Below are 11549 nucleotides of genomic sequence, written 5' to 3'. Positions count from 1 at the left end.
AATAATTAATTTATTATAATTGTAAAAAATTATATAGAAATAAATTTATCTATTTTTTCTCTCAAATATATAAGGATTTCTCAAATACTTTTTTACTTTTCCAATACTTATCATGATTATCCGATAATAATTAATTTATAATTATAAAAAAATATTTAAAAATAAATTATTTAAATTTTTTCCGCTCAAAGACTTTGTTACTTTTATTAATATAAAGATTATTGTTATTATTGCTAACTTTTTTTAAAAAAAATTATGTATATAAATTCTCAAATCTGGAGGCTGACTAGTTCTCACGTGTGGACAAGTTGGACCGCACTTGCACCACATGATTGGGCACAACCTTAACCGTTGGATGTTACATGATGAAGAGTGCAAAAAAGGAAAGGAAAATAGTTCTTTAAATTCAGAAGAGATTAAACCTGAGTTTCGAGTTTTGACTCGGTTTTCTTCAGCGCAACTGAGGAAGACGACCATGGAGTGATAGTTAGTGAGTACCGAGTTAGGGTTTCAAATTCAACTCACTGAGTCAATCTTACATTTTAATCTCCTTTTTATCCTTCTCCCTTTAACCGGAGAAAACTCTGCTTCGATCCCTCCTTTCATTATTTTTCGATTTTCCAGCAAATTTTTTACGTATTCCGGTGGCACTAGGAGAACACAAATCGATTCATTGATCACATGATTCGGTTTTAACTTCAAAAGTCTTTACTGAAATTTTCTACTTGCTATATTGGCTTTGAATTGATTCAGTCCTTTACGGTTTTATTTCTGGCTTTTGCAGAAAAATAAAGATAAAATTTATTGGTTTGGTGTTCTAATAATAAACTTTCTTGTGCATTTTTTAGCGTCTTATGAAAACGTCATATGCCTGAACCCTGAAGAGAATATTTTTTTGCTGTATTGATGAAATTGTTTTAGTGAATTCTGCAAAAATATAAGTTTTTTTTCTTCATATATTTCAATTTTGGAAAATAGACCAGTGATTTTAATCTAGACTTAAGCACAATTGATTAACTTGTACCTTTTGGAATTGAATCGATTTTGATATTTGAGGAAAGACATTTCATTTTTTTTTACTGCACTTGTTGAATCTTGTTTTTCCTTTCTCAAAGACTTGATTTAATTAATTCTTTCTTATTTTCTGTAGTAACAGGGTTTGTTTTGTTTTGTTGGGTTGAATTGATCTCTTTTCCTTTTTGATTTTTGAATTAATCATTTTCCTAATGTAGTGGTGTCACTGCACTGGCAGGAACCACTCGCCATTTCGACTCTTGTTGGTGTTCTATATTTGGCCTTAATTCGATGACTTACTCGAACAAAAATATCTCTAGTGGAAAATATTTATGATATAAACAAAAAAATTCAGCGACTTCCCTTTATCTTCACAAAATCTTTGGCTTCCTAAAAGACTTTGAATTGGTGTTGGAGTTGGAAGCATGTCTATCTCTTTGACCCGTTTGGCATGGTCAATGTGGGGAGGGAGAGGAAAGGAGAAAAAGCCCGTTTCTTCCAAAGCCTCTGCTTTGAATTCCAAACAATCTTCTGAATGGGGTCTTGCTAAGGAGACAAAGATGGGCCCACCACATAGGAAAGTTGGAAGGAACAAGGAAGAGAGAAGAGTGGATAGAGAGTACGATGATGATGTTGTGTTGGTACCATGTGATAATGATTGTAACTGTGATTGTTGCTTGTCTGGTTCTGAATCTGATGACTCAGATTGGTCCATTGGGTGGTTGGAGCCTCTAGCCTCTGATTTTCGGAGCAATGGTGATGATGGTTTTGCAGTGCTGGTTCCTTGCTATAAACCTAGCTGCTGCAAGGTGGTGGAGGAGGCATCAAACAAGGCGCTTTTGGGTGTCATCAAGAACCTCTCCAATGAATTTTCTTCAGGTAAGTTTTATGTACACACCACTCTTTTTTTGGTAAGAATTAAGCACGGTATTAAAAATTTATTATACTTACACATCTTATTCAACCAATTGAATTGTATCTCCTTAGTGTGCACTCGCATTTAGCAATATAATTAATGTTTTTCTTTTCGTGTTTTATTATAGGATGATTGGCTTCTTTACCCTGTGTGTGCTGTAGAATGTAGATTATGTTGAGCATCACATCCTTGTGATTATGAACTGGTTTGGAGTTGTTGTTGATTGGTTCTTTTCTGATGAGTGGTGAAGAAAGTGGGTCATATTCATTTTAGTTTAGGTATTGGATTTGTGATTTTTGTTTGATACCTTGGACTTTTATTTTATGTTATATTGATGCTTGGTAACATGTAAGTGCAGTGGTTTTAAGGCTTCTGTTTCCCTAAATCCAAATGCTCAAGGTAGAATGTTCCCATTTTTCAATTGATGATCGTACTCGAAGGATTTATTAATTGAATGATTGGTTGATTGTGGGATAGGCATGATATGGTTTTTTTTTTTTTTTTTCTATTTTCTATTTTTGGTTTGCCTCTCCGATTTCCACAAGTTTGGGTTGCTTTTTCAAGTTAATTTTCTTTTTCTTTGTTGTCCCTTTCTTTCTCTTTTACGTACTAGCAGGATCCCTGAACCTCTGCCTCCTTATTTTGTTTTTTCCTTCTCCTACATAATTCCAATTTTATCAAAATAAAGGTCTTGGTTGAAAATTTTACTCTGACAATAAATTTTAGAAGGTTGCATTTATGATAGAGAAAAAGTTATGCACTGAATTAACTTCTTAATTTGGGTTAGCATGTGTGGTCCTCAATATAGCTTTAGAGACCCTTTTATTCTTTTTAATTTCTCTTTTAACTTTTTCTTGAGTTGCTAACTTGAGCGCAAGATAATTCGGAAAAAAAAAAAAACTTGAACGCAAGATCTTCTGACCCGGGAAGGGTTGCAGACCATTAATTACTTTGGCCTAGCAAAGTTTTTAATAATGAAGAAATATAATTACATTGAGATTAATCCAAATAATATTTTATGTTAATCAGATATGTTTGGTAGATCAATCTTTTTTTTTTCCTTAGAACTATTATTGCTTATGTAGAATGAACTCTTGTTTCCCATATCTTTAATTAAGGCTGGCTGAACATGGATGCTCCAAATTCAGTCATCACAAGCCTAGGACATAAGGATGAGGTTGAACTTATAAACATTACAACGATTACATACTCCAATCTGCATGAGTCCTAGAACCATAAAGGCGTTGATCCTGTTGATTGTGTAATTAAAATAGTATAATCTCCCAATTTATAATTAGCTATTTGTAAAAATCAGAAGAACTGGGAAATTCTGTTGTGTTAAGAATGGTGGAGATTCTTTTTCCTCCATATGTGATTGTGTTGACAACCATCTAATTTGCATTCATTCACAGTATAAATTTATGTTATAACTTATAACATGCATGTTAATTGCAAGTTTCTGTTTATGGGAGTATTAAACTATAAATGAGTCATCCATACTAATTTGTGAAATTCTGATTCGATGTATATGCAGCTGGGAAGAATTACATGGAACAATGGCTGGCTTCTCTTCAGAATTTTGAAGCGTAGAAAGAAAACTACATCATCTTATGGACCTTTTTGACAAAACGCTACAAGTAAATAGAAAGTTGATAAAGAGTCTGTGAGTATTATAAATCTTTTCGTACGGTTTTCAATTTTTACCATAAAAATAAAAAGTCGACGAAGAGTACAATAAGAATCGCTATGGTACGGTCTTGTCTCCAAGGTCACGTTTCTATAATTAACTACAGTAGGGAAGCTCAAATGCCTAGTCTCTTCACTGTAGATGCCACTTTGTTATACGTAGTAATAGAACGAAAAGGTAGCAAAACCATTTTGAAAGAAAGGTTTCACGAGCTATACGCTTTAAGCAGTTTAGTTTTACTTTATCTTTTGGGGCCTAATATAATTTTTTAATCATTGAGATCCGATGTAAATTCCTAGGCACTTATTATTATTTCATCAAATAGTGTTGATAGGTGCTAATTATTTTATTTCCTCTTAAACACGATTTGTTGACTTATTTTTTCTCATACTTTGTCTTTCCAGTTCTATGTAATTCGGCTTCAATCCACACGAAGTAAAAGAAAATGGATTTTTTTTAAAGCAAATGATGGTTTAGCAAGAACATCACTGTAGAACACTATGACCCCGACTAATTCTACGAATAAAACATGTAAAGTGAAAATTAAAGATCAATTTATCTTTTAACTTAAATTAAGTATTTTGTAAATTTAACCTGTTTTAAATTAAGAGCCACTTAGTCTTTGTTTTGTTTTGCACACATTTTCATTTAGGGAACCTAAATCTTAAGAAAAATACTAGACTAAATTATATTTATCTCTCCTATATATATTTAACACTTATTACAATCGACTTTCTTCCATTAAAATGAATTACCTTGTGTTAATATTTAGTGCAAGGTCAAAAAGCCCTTCCACTTAACCTAGTCCTAGAAGCTCAATATCATGGTGTTTACCACAGCCCTTCTACCATCCTCTAATCCCTCTCCATTGTGTTCTCTTACTATCTTTGACAACGATGTCAACATCAACCTACTTTAGATTTGACTTCCTTGCTCTCATGTCAGATTTAACCTCCTCGCTATTAGAACATCTTTAGTGGTAGATTCCAAAGTGAGATCTTAGACCACTTTTTGATAGATCCCACGGCACTACGTAAGATTGAAAATCTCTCAAAATCTATATCATTTTTTTTAGTGGTAAATCTCATTTTGTGATCTTAGATAATTTTTAATATGTCCTACATGAATCCCACTTTTAAATATTTAACAAATTAAATATAATTATCAAAGTTTTATTCTCTCGTTTCACTCGTTCACTCATTTTTACGTCTCCTCCGTCTTTCCTCATCTTTCTTTCTTCCATTTTCTTTTTTTTTTCTTCCCTCTCTTCTCATCTCCATGCCTCTTTTTCTTTCTTTCTTTCTTTCTTTCTTCTTCCTCCGCCACAACCCCCCTTCACTAGTATGTCTATTTTTTGTCTGTTTTTTTTGTTGTTTTTTGGTCTTTATTTTGCTTTCTTCTTCTTCATCTGGTTTTTTATCTCCTTCTGTCAATTTTTTGGTTTGTTCTCCTCCCACGTTTTGCTGTTAGGGAGAGAGGGCAAAAAAATTGTTTTTTTAACAGTATGCAAATCTCAAGGGTTCTTGTACAAGAACTCATTCTTCATGCTAGAGATCTGCCCAACTTTTTTATTGAGAGATCTAGTGAAGATCAGATCTTAAACTTAAAATCTTTGCTCAAGATTTTGTTGAAATATAAACTTGATTTGGGCCTAAATTAATTATTTGGTTCCTTGGACTTAGTTATTTTGGGCTTAAGTAATTATGGGTCATGTTTCTAGAGAATTCTTGTAGTGTTTGGAGTGTCTAGATATTTCTTATAGTTGTAATATTCTCTAGAATACTCTTTGGATCTCTAGAGTTGAGAACTCTTTAGAATTAGTGTGTCTAGAGTTCTCCTTAGAATAGTATAAATAGAGATGTAATCCTACACATTTGTATCAAGCAAAAATACAAAGTTATCTCCTCCATAAAGAATTCTCCTTCCTATCAAGTGTCTATTCAAAGTCTCCAATATTCCTAAACACTTTTCCTAAACATAAAAGCCTTATTTCCAACAAAGTGGTATCAGAGCTTCAAGATCCTCAAAAGATGGCGAATGGAGGTTTTCCTTTCCAAATGCCAATGCTCACAAAGAACAACTATGATAATTGGAGTATCAAGATGAAGGCGCTACTAGGAGCTCAAGATGTGTGTGATATCGTAGAGAATGGCTTCGAGGAGCAAGATGAAGCCTCGCTAAGCCAAGGTGTAAAGGAGACGTTGAAGGAGTCAAGAAAGAGAGACAAGAAAGCTCTCTTTCTCATTTATCAATCGGTGGATGAAGATACATTTGAGAAGATATCCAATGCAACGATGGCCAAAGAAGCATGGGATAAGCTTCAAAATTGCAACAAAGGAGTTGAGCAGGTAAAAAAGATTCGTCTTCAAACTCTTAGAGGTGACTTTGAGCGTTTGTTTATGGAGGAGTCCGAGTCAATTTCTGATTATTTTTCTCGAGTATTGGCCGTAGTCAATCAACTTAAAAGAAATGGTGAAGATGTTGATGAGGTGAAGGTCATGGAAAAAATACTTCGAACTTTAAATCCAAGTTTTGACTTCATTGTTACCAACATTGAAGAAAACAAGGATTTAAAGACCATGACTATTGAGCAACTCATGGGCTCCTTACAAGCATACGAAGAAAAACAAAAGAGAAAAATTAAACAAAAGGAGGCTACGGAGCAACTACTACAACTCAACGTAAAGTAAGCAAACTATGCAAATTACAAGAGCCAAAGAGGACGAGGTCGCGACCAAGATCGTGGACGTGGACGAGGACATGGAGGAGAAGGAAGAGGTGGTTACAACAACCACTCCAACAAATTCAATAATGGAGAAAGAAGTTGGAATCCACAAGTAACAAGAGGTCGTGGAAGAGGAAATTCATGGTCGAGGTATGACAAATCACAAATCAAGTGCTTCAATTGCAACAAGATTGGTCACTATGCATCCGAGTGTAGATTCTCGAAGAAGGTTGAAGAGAAAGCTAACTTTGTAGAAGAAAAAGGCGGAGAAGAAGAAACTTTGCTACTCGCGTGCCAAAACAAATTTGAAGAGAAAAGAAACAAGTGGTACCTCGACACCGGCACAAGCAACCACATGTGCGGCGATAAAAGCATGTTCGTGGAGATCAATGAAGCGGCAACTGGCGATGTCTCATTTGGAGACGACTCAAAGATACCAGTCAAAGGCAAAGGTAAAATTCTTATACGTTTGAAGAATGGGAGTCATCAATTCATATCCAATGTCTACTATGTGCCTAACATGAAGAATAATATTTTGAGCTTGGGACAATTATTAGAGAAAGGCTATGACATCCATTTGAAAGAACATAGTCTTTTCTTAAGAGATTGTAGACATAACTTGATTGCTAAGGTGCCTATGTCAAAGAATAGAATGTTCCTCTTGAACATTCAAAATGATGTGGCAAAGTGTCTCAAGGCTTGCTATACCGACTCTTCGTGGCTATGACATCTACGGTTTGGGCACCTCAACTTCGACGGTCTAGAACGTTTAGCGAAGAAGGAGATGGTGAGAGGCTTGCCTAGCATCAACCACCCAGACCAACTTTGCGAAGGATGTCTAATTGGGAAGCAATTTCGTAAAAGTTTTCCAAAGGAATCAACAACAAGAGCAACAAAGCCGCTAGAGCTCATACACACTGATGTCTGTGGACCAATCAAACCTAATTCATTTGGTAAGAATAAGTACTTTCTCCTCTTTATTGATGATTATTCCAGAAAAACCTGGGTTTATTTCTTGAAGGAGAAATCAGAAGTGTTTGAAAACTTTAAGAAGTTCAAAGCCCTCGTGGAGAAAGAAAGTGGTCTTTCCATCAAGGCCATGAGATCTGATCGAGGAGGAGAGTTCACCTCAAATAAGTTCAACAAATATTGTGAAGACCATGGAATCCGTCGCCCACTGACAGTGCCAAGATCGCCACAACAAAATGGAGTAGCAGAGAGAAAGAACTGGACCATACTTTACATGGTGCGAAACATGCTCAAGAGCAAGAAGATGCCGAAGGAGTTTTGGGCTGAAGCAGTGGCATGTGCAGTTTACCTAACAAATCGTTCTCCAACAAGAAGCGTGCATGAGAAGACACCACAAGAAGCATGGAGTGGAAGGAAGCCCGGGATCTCTCACCTCAAAGTGTTTGGAAGCATTGCCTATACCCATGTTCCAGACGAAAAGAGGACAAAGCTTGATGATAAAAGTGAGAAGTACGTGTTTGTGGGTTACGACTCAAGATCCAAGGGGTACAAGCTCTATAATCCAAATAGTAGAAAGATCGTCATAAGTCGCGACGTGGAGTTTGACGAAGAAGATTGTTGGGATTGGAGTGTTCAAGAAGATAAGTATGATTTTCTTCCTTATTTTGAAGAAGATGATGAAATTGAACAACCAATCATAGAGGAACATATTACACCACCTGCCTCATCGACACCAAGGCTGGATGAAACAAGTTCAAGTGAGAGGACACCGCGACTAAGGAGCATTGAAGAGATTTATGAGGTAACCATAAAACCTAAACGACATTAACCTCTTTTGTCTTTTTGGTGATTGTGAGCCTCTAAGCTATCAAGAAGCGGCGGAAAACATAAAGTGGAAATACGCCATGGACGAAGAAATCAAGTCAATCACGAAGAATGATACGTGGGAACTTACTACACTTCCACGAGGACACAAAGCAATTGGAGTAAGATGGGTGTACAAGGCAAAGAAGAATGCTAAAGGAGAAGTGGAGAGATACAAAGCAAGATTGGTGGCTAAAGGCTATAGTCAAAGACAAGGAATTGACTATGATGAGGTATTTGCTCCTGTTGCTCGTCTTGAAACTATTAGACTGATCATTTCTTTGGCAGCCCAAAATAAATGGAAGATCTATCAAATGGATGTGAAGTCAGCCTTCTTGAATGGTTTTCTTGAAGAAGAAGTCTATATTGAGCAACCACTGGGCTATGAAGTAAAAGGGCAAGAAGAAAAAGTCTTGAAGTTGAAGAAGGCGTTGTACGGTCTCAAGCAAGCACCGAGAGCTTGGAATGTTCGAATCGACAAGTACTTTCAAGACAAGAACTTCATCAAGTGTCCATATGAGCATGCACTCTATATCAAAGCGCAAAGTGGAGATATTTTGTTTGTGTGTTTGTATGTAGATGACTTGATCTTTACAGGGAACAATCCAAGCATGTTCGAAGAGTTCAAGAATGATATGTCAAATGAATTTGAGATGACGGATATGGGGCTCATGGCATATTATCTCGGCATCGAAGTAAAACAAGAAGACAAAGGAATTTTCATCACCCAAGAAGGCTATGCCAAAGAAGTCCTTAAGAAGTTCAAGATGGATGACGCCAATCCAGTTGGCACCCCGATGGAATGTGGCAGCAAGTTGAGCAAGCATGAAAAAGGAGAGAATGTGGATCCAACTCTTTACAAAAGTTTGATTGGAAGTTTACGTTACTTGACATGTACAAGGCCAGATATTCTCTATGCTGTAGGAGTAGTAAGTCGCTACATGGAAGCTCCAACCACAACTCACTTCAAGGCGGCAAAGAGAATCCTTTGATACATCAAAGGTACAACAAACTTTGGCTTGCACTATTACTCTTCTGACAATTATAACATTGTTGGCTATAGTGATAGCGATTGGAGTGGAGACTTGGATGATAGAAAGAGCACTACTGGTTTTGTGTTCTTTATGGGAGATATTGCTTTCACTTGGATGTCAAAGAAGCAACCAATAGTTACACTATCAACTTGTGAAGTCGAGTATGTCGCTGCCACATCATGCGTTTGTCATGCAATTTGGCTAAGGAACTTGTTGAAAGAGTTAAAAATGCCACAAGAAGAACCTATGGAAATATGTGTTGACAATAAATCAGCACTCACTTTGGCAAAGAATCCAGTCTTTCATGAAAGAAGTAAGCACATCGACACCCGTTACCACTTCATAAGAGAATGCATTGAGAAGAAGGAGGTAAAGTTGAAGTATGTGATGTCTCAAGATCAAACTGCCGACATTTTCACAAAGCCACTCAAGTTGGAAACTTTCGTGAAGCTAAGGAGTATGCTTGGAGTCACAAATCAAGTTTAAGGGGGGATGTTGAAATATAAACTTGATTTGGGCCTAAATTAATTATTTGGTTCCTTGGACTTAGTTATTTTGGGCTTAAGTAATTATGGGTCATGTTTCTAGAGAATTCTTGTAGTGTTTGGAGTGTCTAGATATTTCTTATAGTTGTAATATTCTCTAGAATACTCTTTGGATCTCTAGAGTTGAGAACTCTCTAGAATTAGTGTGTCTAGAGTTCTCCTTAGAGTAGTATAAATAGAGATGTAATCCTACACATCTTGATCAAGCAAAAATACAAAGTTATCTCCTCCATAAAGAATTCTCCTTCCTATCAAGTGTCTATTCAAAGTCTCCAATATTCCTAAACACTTTTCCTAAACATAAAAGCCTTATTTCCAACAGATTTGATACTAAAGTTGCTCTTAGATTCACGTGTTCTCTTGTTGTCGTCGACATCGACATCATCTTTCTCTAGATCTGACCTCTTCACGGTCAAATCCGGGCCCCTCCACCATGTTACATCATTGTCCTTGATGCCGACATCACCTATCTCTAGATCTGACCTCCTTGCTTCCGCACCAAATCAATCCTGTCCCCATGCATTTAGAAAGAAATATCATTGTTCCCATGCACATCATTTTTGAATAGTTGACTATGATGTTAAGAAAGATAAGGAACACACTCACACATTATAAGAGTTTAAAGTTCTCTTTTGTGGCTGAAAACTGAAACAATAGTTGTTGAACTATGTAATCGAAGAAGACATCAACAAGTTTGGTTTTCAATGTTAATGGTGAGAGGTTTTTCCCACGGAAGAGTTCCCAACCCAAAGAGGATTGAGATAAGAGGATCCACTAATCCCTTTTCTCTTTCTTATAGTAGGAGAAGGGAAGATTAGTTTTTAAGAAAACATTAGCAGGAAATAAGTTCTCAGGCCCTCTTGTGGGAAGGGAGGATGTGGAGGTATCAATCTTACAAATTTGCGGATGACACTTTGATCTTTGGTAAACCATCCTTGAGAAACATTTTATTTTTGAAAAGCATGCTTAGATGCTTTGAATTGGCTTTTGGTTTAAAAGTCAACGTTCATAATTTTAAGATAGTTAGCATTGAGGTAGATGACGGAGAGATACAAAGGTTTCCAACTCTTCTCAATTGCAAATCTATGTCCGTCCTTTTTGTTTACTTGGGGATCTCGGTGGGGGAAAATCTTAAAATGGAATCTACGTGGGAACCTATTCTACAGAAGGTGTGGAACAAGCGTTCTCTATGGACGCATAGACTTCTCTCTTACAAACGTAGAATCTGCCTCATAAACTTTGTTCTTTATGCAATTCCTCTATTTTATCTCTCTTTTTATCTCATGCCCCCAAAAGGTTGTTAAGGAGTTTAATAAAATTCAGAGGCAACTTTTGTGGGGAAGAAAAGAGGAAGAGGGAAAGGCACGAGTCAAGTGGGAGAAGGTGTGTTCCCCAAAGGAGGAAGAAGGTTTGGGACAGAAAATATTCACATCTTTAACGAAGCACTCCTAACTAAATGGAGGTGGAGGATGCTTCTTAGTCAAAGCTGCTTGTAGCTTAAAGTCCTCTTATCTATGTATGGTGACATCTCGTGCACATGAAGTAGGAGGGTTGTAGGGAATGCATACCTTTGGCGGAAATACATATTAAAGGCGGGTGGAGGCTTGGGTGGGGAGTGCTGGTTTGAGTGAAGTGTAGAATGGAAGGTAAAAAATGGAAAAAGAGTAGAGTTTTGGCACCATTTATGGTTGGGAGATGATTCCCTGGTTGTTAAGTACCCTAAGATATAAGCGAATTCGAATCAGAAAACAAAGCACAATGTTTGATATGGGTGGTTGGGAGTGATGGGGGGGGG

The 11549-nt window shown here is 36.5% G+C and overlaps 1 protein-coding gene across 2 annotated transcripts; it reads left to right on the top strand.

Annotated features, from left to right (window-relative positions):
- Nucleotides 1-390: 390 nt before the first annotated feature.
- LOC100817595 (uncharacterized) lies at nucleotides 391-3818 on the top strand. 2 transcript variants are annotated; one of them, XM_006585862.3, is made up of 3 exons: nucleotides 391-490; nucleotides 1253-1893; nucleotides 3465-3818. In XM_006585862.3, exons 2-3 carry the CDS (start codon nucleotides 1440-1442, stop codon nucleotides 3518-3520), a joined length of 510 nt encoding a protein of 169 aa, XP_006585925.1. In that variant the 5' UTR covers nucleotides 391-490; nucleotides 1253-1439; the 3' UTR covers nucleotides 3521-3818. The 2 variants fall into 2 exon arrangements, with proteins under 2 accessions (XP_006585925.1, XP_003530610.1); XM_003530562.5 differs by having other exon boundaries at nucleotides 407-1893.
- Nucleotides 3819-11549: the final 7731 nt, after the last annotated feature.

The sequence above is a fragment of the Glycine max genome, chromosome 8, assembly GCF_000004515.6.
Source record: "Glycine max cultivar Williams 82 chromosome 8, Glycine_max_v4.0, whole genome shotgun sequence".
In the NCBI taxonomy this organism is placed as follows: Eukaryota; Viridiplantae; Streptophyta; class Magnoliopsida; order Fabales; family Fabaceae; genus Glycine; species Glycine max.
Note: the sequence above shows the minus strand (reverse complement) of the source record. Positions and strands in the feature narration are given on the sequence as shown.